General features: G+C 36.0%; 1 protein-coding gene across 2 annotated transcripts; it reads right to left on the reverse strand.

Annotated features, from left to right (window-relative positions):
- Window positions 1–3,615: 3,615 nt before the first annotated feature.
- Window positions 3,616–17,485, reverse strand: th2 (tyrosine hydroxylase 2). Of its 2 annotated transcripts, none has more exons than XM_066705489.1 (12): window positions 16,048–17,485; window positions 15,632–15,806; window positions 15,340–15,428; window positions 14,862–14,929; window positions 14,291–14,341; window positions 12,827–12,972; window positions 12,366–12,501; window positions 11,919–11,988; window positions 11,653–11,709; window positions 10,144–10,239; window positions 9,465–9,598; window positions 3,616–8,269 (listed from the first exon to the last, which is right to left on the reverse strand). In XM_066705489.1, exons 1-12 carry the CDS (start codon window positions 16,273–16,275, stop codon window positions 8,110–8,112), a joined length of 1,410 nt encoding a protein of 469 aa, XP_066561586.1. In that variant the 5' UTR covers window positions 16,276–17,485; the 3' UTR covers window positions 3,616–8,109. The 2 variants fall into 2 exon arrangements, with proteins under 2 accessions (XP_066561586.1, XP_066561587.1); XM_066705490.1 differs by having other exon boundaries at window positions 16,077–16,168.
- Window positions 17,486–17,498: the final 13 nt, after the last annotated feature.

Genomic DNA, 17,498 nt, shown 5'->3' on the forward strand with positions numbered 1-17,498 from the left:
TTTGTTTGTTTGTTTTTTCTTATGTATGGTACGTTAGTAAATTATCATTTGGTTTACCCTTCAAAGGGAATCGTAAGGAGGTTGAGAGAAAGAAAGATGTCAATACAGCAAGTGCTTTTGTCCCAGGGATTGACGTCATTGTGTTTTTCTTTTTAAGTAAACAATACTTAAGCAGCTTTGATGTAACGTCTAGTTAACTGTTATCGTAGCGTCTGTTATATTTGTGTACAACACGTTATTTGTTAGGATCACTAATGCACAATCTTCATTTGTATAGCTTTTTTGCAACCGAGACCTTGCCAACTCATACAACAATGGCCAAATCTCACCAGCCCCTTGCAGACACCCATAAGTGTATGAATTTAAAATTAGTATTTAAAAAACATATAAACAAACATAAAATTTTTGACGTTAAGTTTACAAAGAAGTTAAAAAGAAAATCCTTAATGGACTGCATGAAAGGATGTCAGACAGACATACAGATAGAAAGTGTGTGCCAACTAGCCTCAGATTCAATACAACTTTAACCCACATGCCCAGTGGCATAGGTTTGGTTTCAGAATTGGGGGGGACATGTCCCCTATGTCTGTGGAGCCAGGCATACAGTATTTGTGGAGGACAATGTAACATTCTCTCAACATTGGGGGACATGTCCCTAAACCTACGCCTATGAACATGCCTACCATTCACTAAATCTCAAATGCATTGCTTGTTTTCCAGAGGCTTTTTATGTTTACTCAATATTAAAAAAGAGAAACCTCTGAGGAGCATACCTATGTGCTATTCTAGCCATATAGGCATTTCCTACAGAGACACCTGCTATACACAGACCAGACACCCAACGTTCTTCAATGACATCACCGACTGGAAATCTTGAGTCCTCCTCAAGAGAATGGTTTAAACGGTGAGTACATTTCTAAAAATCTGATCTGTGGCTATAAAAAGCATTAGCCATGACTCTCAGGCATGCATCTGACAGTGTAAATGTGTTCCAATGTGAATTTAAGTTACACTAAATTGTTTATTTTGCTGAAAGCTTGTGAGAAGTAGTGCAAGTAAAGTGGCAGGTATGCATTCTTTTGTGGTAAAAACTATGTTTTATTTATTGACAACCCTGGTATCAGCTAGACACAGACATCATGTGGCAAATTCCGTCTGATTCCTAGATACACAACAGCCCAACCTCATTGAATGTTCTACAAGATAATAATTGCACCTAGAATGTAGGATAGATGCTGATAGAGTTTCCCAAACTGCCTGCCGCACTTTGAATCTATGGAAGCATCTGCTCTAAATAACAGAAGATTAAACACCAGAGATATTTTTTTCTCTTCCTTGGATGCCTGCGTCAGAGGAGCTACAGTAACAGGAGATCAGCATTGATCTAATCCAAATCTTGTAGTTTTGCTGCATCACTAGCGTGAGGGTGGATTCACAGCCAACTGTGGGTAATGAAAGGCAAAGTCAAGACCTTTCTGTTGCAAAATGGGTCACCATGCAAATGTAGTGTGGAAGCTATGCCATGTTGCATGCTTTTGTGTGGAGCCTTTTGTTGTAATCAAAGCCATCTTAAATGATGCGAGATTAGAGCCAAGAAGAGGGTACGAAACCAAAGAGAGAGGATGTAACATCACCACCTCATCAAAATGCCTTAATTAATATCTGCTTCATTGAGAAAATTGACAGGGTGCAACCAGCTCATTGTAGAAGCTAACACCTAAGGCTCAAGAAGGAAAATTGGGTGAAGACATATCCCAATACATACATAGAATAATAGACCTATGCTTAATTGGAAGAATATATCATAAACCATTAATTGGAAGATTTCACACTGAGGTGTAATAATAAAGAACAGGCAGAGGACACAATGCTCTTTAAAAGCTGGAAAAAGTTTACAGTTTAGGGATAGTTTACCTTGTAGGCAGTAGAGAGGTTTTAGTAGTCATATTTCATATTCATAGTCAACTGTCTCTATTGTTCATTCTTTTCTGTAGGCAATGTAAATAAATAGATAGCTGGGAACTTTGTATTACAACCTGCCAGCCAATGTATACACAATCAACTGGAAGAATATTTCCTGCTTGAAGTTGTATAGAAGGGTGTCCATGTTGTGTATATACAGTTGAAATCAAAAGTATGCACATCCTTCATATGAAACAATATAATTTAGTGAAATACATTTTGTTAATTAATCTATTCATCTATATGGATTGTATAATTTGGGAGTTTTTTGGAACAGCCCAGAGAAAACAGTGAAGATTCAATTTGATTGGACAGAGTGAATACTTTAGAGTACAGCTGTAACAGATAATGCTGGAAACTCATCAGATGCCTTTCTTTCCATCATTATATATAGAGTCAAGCTCTTTTTGATGAACTTTGAGAGAGAGATTAACTCACTTGCAGGTTTTGCTCTAGTGCAGTTGTGCCTCATTTGGTCAAGCCTTGTTCAAAGAAATTTACAGAAACCAGACTCATATGCATAAATGTTTATAGACTACAGTCAGATTCAATAAATAATTCAAAGTGTACATATGTCCAATGTCTTTTGTTTGTTTAATAATTAAGCAATTATGTGTCCTGGGCCCATCATTACACACATGTAATGGTATTGGGTATTCACATGAATCTCAAACAATACAAGCATATACTAAAAATGGTCTTGTAGTTTTTCTGGTGACTTCCTATTTCTTAGGCCTTAAAACAGCTATTTCAAATAATTAGGTTGTGTTGAATGGAGAAAATTGCATTTTTAGACAATGTTTTGATGAAGTTGCATATAATATAATAATAATAATAATAATTAAAAGAAAAATAATTATAATTTACTAGACAATATAATATACCAGTATATCATACACACAAGAGGACTATGTTATTGTTATTCTGCAGAACTTATCTGTTTAAAGTTAATTTTTTCATGAATGCGTTCAAAGCCAGTGATTAAAAACTGCAGCATCATTAATGTGGCGCACACATGTGGCTATAAATGGCATACACTTTCAAAGGGCTTCTCAAAGGGGTACAATAACTCCAGATAAATTAAGGACAGGAAAATGCAAAGCTAAACAAACGCCCTTTCTGTCACCATGATCTAATTGTTATGGTGAATTTCCATAGATGGTTTCAAAGTCTTTGATAGGAAAATAAAGCAGCCAGTCAGATATAGTGCATTGTCTCACCCATGGGGTGTAGCTATAGTAAACATCTGATCCTGCTGACTATTTCTTTATCATGAGCTAATAAATGAGGGTTCATAGAAAAACATGCCAGTTGGTCCTTTTACTTGACCTGTAACCATTTCTGTTTTTATCTCCCTTTAATATATATATATACATATATATATTTTTTCCTTATAGATATCTATACTTATCTCTCTCTCTTTCTGTATCTATCTATATATACATGAGAAGTGTACAATTAAAAGATTAGAAAAAGGACAAAAGGGTATGAATGACGATGTACACTAGTTTGGTGAAGAAATCATTTGTTATAGAACATTACAGAAAAATGTCCTTCTATGTGAAAAAAATAAAATAATATATATTAAAGTTTGTTTATACACATTACATATGGTCAAACACATGTCTGAAACTGTGGGAGGAAAATAAATACAAATTAAAAAATAAGTTGGGAATTTCTTAGACTAATATGCAGTAATTCTGTCCTCTCTGAACTTGATTGAGCATTCAAACCCCACCATGACTGTACGTGTGACGTATTCAATGATAAGGTCCTCTTTCTTAGGGCATAGGAAACAGATCACATGTTCTACTCACAAACAGCTCCTGAAGGAGGAGGATAACTTCTGCAAGCCCCAACACATGCTGTACCATCTCTGTATTATTAGAAAATGTAGAAGCATGGATGGCTTTGAATAAAGTTTGTAATCCATGGGTAGGTCAAAGCAGTGATTTCTTCCAAGCCTGATTATGAGCCCGAAGTTGACCATGATTATGTCTCCTATATCTGATCTTTATTTGCCTGTGGAATGTGAGCTTTAGCTACTGCACTGTTATACTCTAATGTATGTACATTATTTTGTAGTTATTTATCTTTGTTTCATATTTGACAGTACAGCGATTTGAGTTTCTTTAAAAGAGCTTCATAAATAAAATGTATTGTTTATTTATTGTTTATTTATGTATATATTTATTATTATTAAGAGAATTAAGCCACTTATTCAACTTGTTTCCCTTTTACATTTCCTGCTAGTTGCTGTTATTAAAGCATCAACCCTTTGCTTGATCAAAACACATATACATTGAGTTACCAAAGCAGATCTGCCTGCATAGCAGTTTTGCTTTTACATCTTCCTCCTTTGATATTTACTGCCCTGAGCCATTAACAGCTTGGTTTTGAATTTGGTTCTATTTGGGGTGGTGCTGGATGGCATTTTACCCAAAGGCAAGGGTTTGAACCTTAGGGGAAACATCAGAATTTGTTCTTATATCTTGTCAGATTTAAAGTGGAACAGTGTTAAATGTAAAAGCAAATCTGCCTATATTGACCCTACCCTGCCCTCTGGAAAAAAAACATTGAAATCTAAAAGGAATATTCCTTGCATGTGGATTGCTATGTTTTCTGTGATTCTCATTATAATATTTGGTTTTATAAAAGTGCCCCATTTCATTTCCAATCAGATTTCTCCCCATACAATTGCATTCCAGTTTTTGAAACATGGCTGCAGCACTCTAATCAAACAAAATGTTTAAATAATTCATCATGGATCCTCCAGTTTGCCATTAAGAGAAGTCAGGAAAGAGAACAAAGCACAAGCTGTTAACCGATTTTCTTCCCCACTCCCCACAGGAAATACATCAGAGTCATGTAATGTTATGTTAATTTTATGTTAAGTTCTGTTATGAAGACATATTAAAATAACTTAATTTCTGAGCAAGTGACACTAAGTTGAGCCTTGAATAAGCGAGCAGAAAACACACGCAAATCTAAAACTAAGGGCAGATTCTCTGCCTATACTAGAAAACACTTTTCTCTCTACCACTGCAGTATGAAGGCAAAGCTACTTCATGAATCTTGAATCTACTTCCATACCGAGATATTTCAACATTCATCATGATGCTGTGATAGAAGTACTGGATGTGTCAGGAAAAGATGGCAACCTCTGATGGACTTACCAGCCTCTGCTCATTCTAAAATATTCATATGTCCTTACGTTCTTAAGTTGGCTTTGTGAATATCCAAGCTTTCAGCTGCCAAGTGCTGATCAAGGGAAAGCCTTCCAAGACACACTGAAGCAATTAGTGGCTTATATAAATCAATTTGTTGTTCGTTTAAAAAGCAATCTGTTCAGAACATTTTTGAACAGGGTTTGATTTGGTTTGTTTTAATTTTTAGATTCAATGTATCCTTTGGTTGGAATTGCATCAGTTCCAGTCATTGCAAGGTTTTGTCACAGTTCTTTCCACAGGTGTATACTTACTCTTACATCGGTTTCATGCACCAGGACTTTCGCTAGTGGAACAAAACTCCCTTCACATTATTTAATTTGGCTTATTTTGGGTTGTTTGGCTTTAAACACAAAAATAAGGAAACTGAATTGAAACGTAGCATTTGTCAACATCTGCAGACTAAATTTTACAAAGGTTTGTTCAAGTATTATCCCCTGGATAATATTTAAAAGTAATTTGTTTCCCTAATTTGGATGATGTTTTATTTAATTTTGATTTGATGACCATTTTCCTTCCAACTTTTCATAAGTAATACACTGTAACATTATAACAAACATTACATATTTATTATGTATATTTTTATATTTAAATTCTAATTATGTTAAAGATAATAAAACCTCTAATAATATATTGTACATATACATTTCCCATAATGGTAACTATGCCCTTCCCTTGCTTTACCTGGTTCCCTGTGATCCTGTGGGAAAAAAGGTATTCCCATAGACATAGACTTGCAACCTGTTTCTTTCACAGCCCTGCAGTACAGAGAAACCAAAAACCAAAAGGAGGTGCTTTAAGTAAATATGTAAATTTGTAAATAAATAAATCAAAAATAACAAGTGTATCAGTTTCCTTTTGAGTTCAACTATGCATAATTTATAAATACAACCATGCATCCAAGTAGCACCTTCACTACTCTTCATTACTACAATATATCAGTCCAGCACCCAAAACATCTCTACTGATCTGGCCTGCATTGTCAAATGTGTCTTCCAATTAACAGCTTTGTTTCCCTGCCGATTGATGCCAGGATCCACCATGTAAAAGTCTTCAAAAACAACAAACAAAATTCTATGTATGCAGTCACAGTAAAGGCCAAAACTAAAGACTGTTCTGCATTAAACTGCAGCACTTGGGATGTCGTGTAGCAGTATTTTATTGTACAGTATGAAATGTTACTGTACTGTTAATTACATTCAGAGAGGAAAAAGAGACAGCACTGTATATTTCTTGGACTGTGTTAATAAACCACTCTCCATAATCATAACCTGCTACCGATTTTCCGGTACATTTTCTTTGTTTGAACAAGGCCAATATGATCGCCTGCCATTCCAATCTTGAATATGAACAGCATTGGAACAAAATGGAGTGAAACAGCTGCACCAGAACTAAATCAAGGTAAACAACCACCAGATAATTCTACATGCATGGAAAATTTTCCAAAGGGCATAATAACTTCTTTATAGAGATTTAGAATGGAGAAGAGAGAGAGATTTTCTCAGAATTATGAATCATCGTGTATTTGTCTTACCAATCAATATTGCTCACTGAAAGCAGAACAGCAACTTTCTATTGCCATCTTGTGGTGAAAATGCAGAAAATCACCTTTTATACCAGCCATTAGTGGTAAGGCAAACTGTTATAGCATTTAATCTTGTATTTAATCAACAATTGTATATTTATATCAGCAATTCTCAACATTATTTTTATATGCACACTTACAATAGCCACACATACACATGCACTAGTGTGTTGTACTATGTTTGTGGCAGGTGCAGAAAGGCAATCACATTATCTAAAATTGTTAAATCTGCAAATGCATCATGTTCATGACACGTGAGGTGACAAGACTCAGCTCAAATATTACTTATTGTCCTACCCGTGACACTCAGTGTGGAGGCCCTATTAGGATGATACGCGCACGGCTTATATCAAGGGTGATGGTTTCTGTGGAGGGCACCACGACCACTAGTGTGCACTGTGACATTCAGGGCAACAGTATACTGCCAACAGTGACAGAATGTAGTTGTGAGACCCCACACATGTACCAATATGATTATACCAATATGATAACACCACATTCTACCTTGACACATTTCTTCATGGCAACACTGTGCTTCTTATATTATGTTTGGTAGTGTTTTTATTCATATTATATAACAACAGTATTTACTGTTATATCCCTGATGCATGAATAAAAACATGAATAAAAACATGAATTAAGAATAACACAGTGCCATCTACTGGTAAATTCCTATAGAAAAAATCTAAAGAGGTAAACTTTATGATAAAATTCAACATTCATGAAATCATTTGAAAACATCACCAAACAAATAGTGGAGGCTTTCTATGCTTGTTCCCCTGGATTCACACATCACTATAAACTCATGAAGAGAACTTCTGGACTTCTAAAACCTTAAACCAAATGCCATTGCTATAATATCAATATGGGAGTACAGAAGTAAAGAAACAAAACATGAACAAGTATTCTCCAGATTATATATACATAGTAGAAGGTAACTATATACAGCATGTGGTTTTGTTACAGTTTTTACACATTTTCAAGACTGCAAAACGCTTTTGAAATACACACTTGCAACATTTGAAAGATGTACGGAAATGAAATTGAAACAATCTAATAAATGCAATAAATCTAATATTTGCTTTAGTAGTGTTCACTAATATGGTTTTATTAAAACAGCTATTCCACAGCAAGGCATGATGTTGTTAAAATGACACACAGCAAAACCTTAACTAATGTCTATATCAATTGGAATTTTCTCTTGAAAGTAATGATGTAATTTATGATTAAGAATGTATTGGATTAGTTCTAATTTTTGGTCATTTTAATTGCAAAATGCAAAATATTTTTGTGTGCCTCCGTGTTATATATCTTATAGGCTGCTGTATCCCTACTTTAGCCTAGTTTCTCAAGGGCCGCATAAAGTATTTTCAAGTCTTCTCTCATCTGGCTGAGGGCATTCCTCACTTTCTGGGGCTTGTCCAGGACCTCAATTGTACAAGTGAAGGGATCATAGCGGACTGAAAAGGGCTTCTTGATTTTTGAGGAATACTGCCTAGAAATGGAGAGAGAAAAATAATGAGTTTAGAATACCACAAACTGAGGGATATATGTCCATAATTTAGGATTCAACCAAGCCAGTAGTGCTGGGCATCAATAGTCTGACAGGTTTTTGATCTCCAGTTGAGCTCTCAATTTCTTAAGTGAACTAATAATTTGTTTAATTTGACTTTTTAAATTGTTTAGCTTACCAAAAGTAGGAGAATTCAAGTGCTTTGTATAATTTAAGATTTAACTTAAAGTCTCCAAACTATTTCAAATTATTTATAAACTCTGATTTGGGCAAATTATTAATTCAATGAGAACCAGTGAGATGAATCATAAACTGTAAGATGTCTAGTTTGGACACTTCAATCACTTTTCCAGTGAGCAAGCTATGTTCCTCAAGCTGTCAGAATTTTGAAATTTAAAGCATACATAATTTAAAACATAAAAATAATACAAATGGAAAACACACGAAAAAAGTGGCCATTTGAAAGAGTAAAAATGCATCTCCTAACAGTTACACAGTTTTGTGTAGAAGGTAATGAAGTGGTTTGTAAGCGTATACACAAGAGTCTGCAACCTAAGGGTAAAACTATGTAATACATGAGTATAACATGAGAATGTGTCAAATGAGATCATCTACAATTGAGAATGCTCATTATATTATTATTATTATTATGATGATATACAAAACATTACTATAGATAAGCAAGAACTGAGCTCATGCAAGATAATCCCCTTCAACAAAATGGTTGGGTAATACAGTAGCTGGGACTTTTACAAGCCCTTTGTAGTTATAATCCAGTCCTGCAGTAACACATGGGCCCCTCTATGATATTTAAGGTTATCCCCAAAGAGGGATTATTTAAATAAATATTTGAACACCTGCTAATTACAATGCAGTTTGAAGGAAACCTCAATGCAGTATTGTGATTCCTCCATTTGGGAACCAAGTATAAACTGACTGGAAGCTCAGGGACTCCCTAAAAGACCTTTAGAGCCAGTAAGGAAAGCCAAGGTCTTGTTCTTAGTGAATCTCACTCCCTTCCTGCGACTTATTGTCATTTTTGAGCACTGCTATCTTTGACTATAAGTCAATTAAGAAGCTTACAAATTATTTGAGTTGTCCACTTGTGGTAGGGTTTGTGTCAGAATCTGAGGAAACATATAACTGGCATACCTTATGAACACTAGATTGCTCTTACCTCAATTTGGTCTTGGCATCCTCAAAGCTTTCTGAAACAAAGTAGACGGGCTGGTAGTTTTGATCTTGGTACGGCTGAACTGCTGTTACCTCAGGGATGAAAGGCTTATATTCTGGCTCATTGGAAAGGGCATACTGAAAAACAGCAGAGGTTTCATTTAACTACACATCCTACCCCACAACTTCAGACATAAAAAAATAATCTAGTAACTTGTTGAAAATATATTAAAAATAAAAACTGAAATAGCTTAGATGGATAAGTGTCCACCCTCCTTGTATTCACAATGCTAAATTAGCTCAGCTGTAACCAATCACCTCCAAAAATCACACAGCAATTTAAGTGGCCTCCACCTGTGTTAAATTGCAGTGACTCATGATTTCAGTATACATTCAGCGGTTCCTGTAGGTTCCCTCTGCTGGGAAGTGCATTTCAAAGCAAATACTTTGAGAGCAAAAAATGTTGAAAGGCACAGATCAAGGGATGGTTATAAAACAATATTAAAGGCCTTAACTATCCCTTGAGAATGAGAATATAATTTTATGAGGATGTTTCTCATCAGCAGAAACTGGGGCAAATTAAATAGAGCAAAGTTCAGAAAGGTAGCCAAAGCTACACTGGATTGGCTAAGGAAAAAAGGTAAATGCCATTGAAAACCACAAATCACGGTTAAAATGCTCACCATAAGTTCTCCATATGAAGAGAGGAGTCCAGCTCCATATGCCTTGATGGATCCATTTTGCTTACAGAGCCCAAATTCCACCGTGAACCAATATAGCTGATACAAAATCAGAGACAATTCAAAATAATATTGTAGAAAGTACCTGGGCTCTTTGTTATCTCTCTTACTAGCACTAATCCCAGCAGGAATCATTAACTAACTGAACTTCCTTTGTAAAAGTAACAAGATAATCTGAAATGTTTCTTCTCAAGACAAGTAAAATCTCCCCTTAGGGTGTTCGGAAATGTGGTTTTACCAATGGGGTCAGTATTTACTGACCTTCACAGCATACTTAAACAGAACCCCAGTTATGACGTGACTATGATATTGCAAGTGACCCATCGAGTTAGCAGGGATAGCTATTGTTAAACAACTGTGAAACCAAGCTGCAAACCTAGGGATTTCTCTGTGTTAGACTGTTGTCATATTTTCTCAGCAAAAACCTATTTTTATCATAAGACAATATCATCTCCATCAGTTTTGTGTTGTAATTTGTCAGTATGTAACAGCAAAGTGTAAAATCAAATTTTAAAATCGAACACCGAGACAAAGGATTGTGTATTTAATAGAAAAATGCATTATGTATTGAATTATGTATTGAACTTGATCGCAGGAGGGCTGTCTAGTCTTAATGGAGTATAATGCCCTTCGCAGACCATAAACTGATAAAGGAGGGCAACTGTAACTCTAATGGACCTTGTTTTCATTTTAAAACCCTCCAGCAGCAAAGCTGGACCGACCTAAATGGTAGGTGCAGCTCAAAAAATTAATTATTGTTTAATTTGGTTCTGCAATGCAGATGATAAATGGTTTATACAAAAACTGCAGAATCTACAGGAATAAATAAATAAATACAGAAATAAATACAGAAATATATATTGTAGCAACCTGGGCAGACCTTGAAAGGACTTTTGTTCTGTCTCTGTTTGTGTCTGTCTTGTGCGTTTTCGATTGTGTATATAGTTCTGTATGTTAAGCTCCCTCCCCTCACAGAAGTGTTATTCCTGGGTTGCCTGGTGGGTCGAGAAGTGGGGGGCGCAGCCTGTGACTAGTCATGCTGTGTGGGAGGGGGCGGATTCTAAGCTGCCTATCCGACTGTGGGTGGGACGTCATGCGTGTCAGAGGTCTTAGGTGAAGAAGAGAAAAAACGTCCGGTTTTGGAGAATGGCACATGTGCGCCGGGTGTGTTAGTTTTAAGCTGCTTTTATTGTGTATAGGTTTGTTCTTTTTGGCGTGGCCTCATCTGTAATAGGGGCCATGGTTTGAATCCAATAAAAGCAGTTTCGTGTTGGAGCTAGTACTGTTGTTTCCTTATTAACTAAATCGCCGCGGTCATCACAATATATATACATATATATATGTAAACATCCGTAAATGTGCAGAGAAAAAATAAGAATACTCAATCTTAGAGAATGACATTCTATGCATTTTAGTCTTATCTTCTGTTTGGAATAAAATCCTGAGACTTACAGTGGAAAGTTTTTCTATGTCCTCGTCTGAAGCCCCCAATGACGCAAGTCCAATTTCCTGACAAAAAACATTAGTATTAACGGCAGTTTGTCAGCAGGTCCCTCGAATCTCAAACAGATGGAAAAGGCTTGACTAAAACATTTACAGGAGAACATAGAGTGAAGGAAACTTATAAACATGTTATGATTAGGATGTTAAGGAAGTACATTTAAATGATAAAAGCATGTAGAGAAACACATGTATTTATTAACTTATGTATTTATTACCTGTGAAAACTTAGCAAATTCCATGTCTGCCAACATTGGCACGTGGCCTAAAAGTTCGTGACAGCAGTCCCTGGGCAAAAAGAGACACACAATCGGTTTGCAGTTTAAATGCATCGTACATCTGTGGCAGAAACAACACTGAGTTGAGACAGAGACAACATTTTGGCGAACATATGGTTTATTTTACAAATCTTACTCCTGATTTATCAAAAATGATACCCATAATGAATCTATCTATCTATCTATCTATCTATCTATCTATCTATCTATCTATCTATAATGATAAACAAATCCTTGTAGAATAATGTATTGTTTATGTTTTCAAAAAGCAAATGTTTTCATTTAGCACCAAATAATGAACAGGTACAGTACACAATTTTGCTCCAGTACTACAACCAAGCATTCATTATTTCAAAACGCCTACAATAGGCTAAAAAAATAACTTACGGCTCCGGGGAATGCATGGGAGAGGAGGAGTGTCTGATGTACTGAGTGCACTGGAATACGCGGAAGGCGAGGCTGGCTAAGAAATCTCTTGCGGACAACAGCCCTGCAACAGGCCGGAGCTGAAAGCCAGTCCTTTCTGCAGCAAAAAAAAATATTGTCACTCATGCATCAGTTAAAAAAACAGTAGTAAAACAGAAATATTTAGTAGTTTCCCTGCTAAAATGCAAAACAAAGATTTGAGAACTTAATGCCTGAACGATATTAGGACCTTGAACAGCTAACGCCATCAATATCTTAATTCAACATCAGCATTAGGTAGTAGGTATTAGGTTTGCTACATAGGAGTACAGAGATTAGGAAAGTTGGGGCCTGTTTAAATCAGTTATATTGGTGTGTGTGTGTGTGTGTGTGTGTGTGTGTGTGTGTGTGTGTGTGTGTGAACATATCTTATACTGTAATACCTTTAAGGAACCTGGAAACATCCCGGAGTTGTGGGATATTATCCTCTTTGTAACCACAGTTTTTTTCCAGTAGTTGGAATGCATCTAAATACTGCTTACAGGCGTGGGTGGGGTAAATGCTGCTCAGTTTACAGTAGACTTCTCTCCTAAAAGAGAATCATAAAGAAATAAATTGAAAACGATAAAGACAAGGAAATACACTCACCTAAAGGATTATTAGGAACACCATACTAATACTGTGTTTGACCCCCTTTCACCTTCAGAACTGCCTTAATTCTATGTGGCATTGATTCAACAAGGTCCTGAAAGCATTCTTTAGAAATGTTGGCCCATATTGATAGGATAGCATCTTGCAGTTGATGGAGATTTGTGGGATGCACATCCAGGGCACGAAGCTCCCGTTCCACCACATCCCAAAGATGCTCTATTGGGTTGAGATCTGGTGACTGTGGGGGCCAGTTTAGTACAGTGATCTCATTGTCATGGTCAAGAAACCAATTTGAAATGATTCGACCTTTGTGACATGGTGCATTATCCTGCTGGAAGTAGCCATCAGAGGATGGGTACATGGTGGTCATAAAGGGATGGACATGGTCAGAAACAATGCTCAGGTAGGCCGTGGCATTTAAACGATGCCCAATTGGCACTAAGGGGCCTAAAGTGTGCCAAGAAAACATCCCCCACACCATTACACCACCACCACCAGCCTGCACAGTGGTAACATGGCATGATGGATCCATGTTCTCATTCTGTTCACGCCAAATTCTGACTCCACCATCTGAATGTCTCAACAGAAATCGAGACTCATCAGACCAGGCAACATTTTTCCAGTCTTCAACTGTCCAATTTTGGTGAGCTTGTGTAAATTGTAGCCTCTTTTTCCTATTTGTAGTGGAGATGAGTGGTACCCAGTGGGGTCTTCTGCTGTTGTAGCCTATCCGCCTCAAGGTTGTACGTGTTGTGGCTTCACAAATGCTTTGCTGCATACCTCGGTTGTAACGAGTGGTTATTTCAGTCAAAGTTGTTGTTCTATCAGCTTGAATCAGTCGGCCCATTCTCCTCTGACCTCTAGCATCAACAAGGCATTTTCGCCCACAGGACTGCCGCATACTGGATGTTTTTCCCTTTTCACACCATTCTTTGTAAACCCTAGAAATGGTTGTGCGTGAAAATCCCAGTAACTGAGCAGATTGTGAAATACTCAGACTGGCCCGTCTGGCACCAACAACCATGCCACGCTCAAAATTGCTTAAATCACCTTTCTTTCCCATTCAGACATTCAGTTTGGAGTTCAGGAGATTGTCTTGACCAGGACCACACCCCTAAATGCATTGAAGCAACTGTCATGTGATTGGTTGATTAGATAATTGCATTAATGAGAAATTGAACAGGTGTTCCTAATAATCCTTTAGGTGAGTGTATAATGATTATAATTGTTGTAAATTCTGAACTTCGTTGTCTTACCAAGTTGAGATTTCTTCAGATGTGTATTCAACTCTAGGTAATGGGTCACCCCTTAAAAAGACAAACGTACAATATTACACTCCATCAACTTTCTTAATTTATATTCCTGTTTTTATTCAAACATATGTTTTCTATTATTTACAAACGTTTAATTAATGAAACTGGACCACATATATGTTTACAATTTACCAGCAGACCCAATATGCACAATATGTATCCATTATATTACAACCATCATTTAAAAATGAATACTATTTATTTTTAGTGATTGTAGTTATATTCTATAATTTATTTACTAAGAATTTGAGAACATGCTGGAGAACATTGGTGGTAGTCTGTATTAATGTAACTTATATTACACTGATGATCAAATAATCACATTCATTGGTGTTTATGATTTTTCTGTTATGTGTGCCATAGTGTGTCTGTGTGTCACAGGGCACGCTCAGGGAATATATTATACTTTGTATTATATGTACTTTTGCATAACAATTATGTTATGAATCAAAAGCATTAAACATAATTTAATAATAAAGACATATGCAATTACGTTCAGATCACAGATTCTTACTCTTTATAGTTGAAAGCCAGTTCAGAGATGAAGGATCTTCTTTTTCTGTATTCTGGATCGCTATATCCCTGATATTAGAAATGAGTCAGAATAAACAAAAATCAATACACATTTTAACGGTTAGAGCACTCCACATTAACCATTAGGAACGGAAACCTAGCCGTGGTCCGTGAATAACATCTTGGAAAGTAATCTGGACACCCGTGGAGAATTAAATATATGACCATGGACAGTCCATCACCTTACAATGTCAGAATAAAATGATGCAACACTACATTTGCAATTAAATATAATTTAATAATTAATTATGTTCTACTCTGAATTGATTTATTAAACAACAACAACAATAATAGTTGCCTCTTAGGTATATCATTACAGAATTAAATAACACCGGGATGAAATGTTAGTGTCTAGGTCTCCGTTGCACTATCAGACCAAAATGTATCATGAGATTTATAAGAAAATGTAATTTACTCACAGGGTGATCGTGGTCTAAATCCGGATCATATTTTGTAATTAGGTGATTGCATTTATCTAAGTCCCCAATCATTCTAGGAAACCAGGGAACTGCAATAAAGAAATATATTATATTGTACGTAATTTTCCCCAAAATAAAAAATGGTTTATATTAAGTTCAACATAATCAACATAATAATAATAATAATAATAATAATAATAATAATAATAATAATAATAATAATAATAATGCTGTAAAAATCAATATATTTTCTTTGCATTAGACGCATTAAAGAAAAAAAGCTTAACCATACCTTTTTCCTCTTTAATAGTTCTCACATCATCTGCTACTCTTTTCAAGGAATTGATTAAAATGTCAATCTCGGAGCTGTGCACTTCGCATTTGACGAAGAACTCCAGGTCTTGGACATTTTTCTTCGACGTTTTACTCGGTCTTGTTTCAATGTGGTGAATCTTGGCATCGAAAGTCTAAACATTAGAAAACAATCAAAAAATGTGCATACATAAAGTATTTAAGACTTCAAATATTTGGGTCATTTTAGGTTAGAAATATGATTTAATGCATTTAGCTCTTGATAGCACAGTCTGTACATTTGAATGATCCCAAAACTTGTCACAGTGATGCTGTCGACGCAGGTACGCGTGCATATAAGGAAAGCATGAATTGACCAATCTGAAGCTAATATCAAAAGATGTTTTGTCCATTTACCTCAAAAACCTTGCCCGTTCTCGACAAACCTGCATTTTTCTCATTCCCGAGGGTGAAGAACACATTCAAAGTGGCTTTCCCGTCCTTTTCCTCGAACACCAGGTTGTCTGTGTAATGAGAGGGGCCCGGGGCAGAGGTGCCACTCTCTCTCTCTTTTCTGGCATCTTCGATCAGACTGCGTTTCCTGCCGGTGTAGTTGGCACTCGGGGCAGCAACTTCAGTCTTCATGGAGTTCTTCGTTTTAAAAGAGTCTAACAACTTACAAGATTGGTAAGACGAATGAAATGCGAACTTGCTATATTTAACAGACTGTGCCAATTATTATTATTAGTAGTATAGTAGTAATAGTAGGCTAGTATAGTGTAAGTATTAGGCTAATCCAGAATTTGCAGTTTTAATTCTCTGATAGGTAAGGTACACAGACTGGGAAATCTATCTCCATTTTATAGCTAAGCGCCACAATCGAGGATCGGGATATTTATTGGTGCTTCGTGGAGTGTATATGCAAATACGTTACGCAAATATTTACGTGTGGCGTTCAGATTTAGTGCTAGTGCGTCATGTCAGGTGCACTAGAGTGTGAGCAAAACATTTACATGACAGACATGAAATAGAGACTACTTTTCATCATGATTTTGTCTATCCGGTTGATTTCGACCGTTTCCGAAATCGGAAACAAGAAGTTACGATCGAATGTGCTGAAACGCTTGACACATCCGATTTTGGTAGGGAATAAATAAATGCATAAATAACCAAAAACAAGAATATATTTTATAGTATTTGAATAGCCTACTTTGGCGAGCAGATTGTGTTCCAATTAAAGAAAAACTACAGTAAGGATAATGCGCTTTTTGTGTTGTCTAATAAATTCATAAACGTTAATCTCCACCTAAATTAAATGATGTACCTAGATTTGCAAAACCAAGACATTTACACTTGTATTTCTCAGGTTGTGACTGGGCAGGACCAATGTCTAAAAGTGAAGAATAGTAATAAATGGCATCTAATATTGTTTGTAACCGTTAGCGGTTTATAGATGTTGAGGTAATGATGTATAAAAAACATGTTTTGGTCACTCTGGTCTTGAGCGTATAGTTAAAATAAGATGTAAACGTGCCTCTGGTGATAAGGGTTTCTGGTATTTTCCCAGTGTTTCCAGTTGGCAGTTGTGACAGTCTCTCAAGGTGATAAAAACAAACATGAAAATGTGATTAAATGCTCCAGAATCTTATTGAATACATTTTTTAAAATATCTACATTGCTTACTGTGCATTTACTTGGTCTAAAAATTCAGACTTATATTTAGCTTGATCATATTGTAAATACAAGCCGACACTTGCAAATGCTTTATATACTATATATGCTACAGATCTTAATGTTTTATGTCTTTGTTAGGTTAAAATAACAGCAGATACTGTGAAAATCTCCTACAGAAATGTTACCAGATATTA

This window comes from Amia ocellicauda, chromosome 5 (genome assembly GCF_036373705.1).
Source record: "Amia ocellicauda isolate fAmiCal2 chromosome 5, fAmiCal2.hap1, whole genome shotgun sequence".
Classification (NCBI taxonomy): Eukaryota; Metazoa; Chordata; class Actinopteri; order Amiiformes; family Amiidae; genus Amia; species Amia ocellicauda.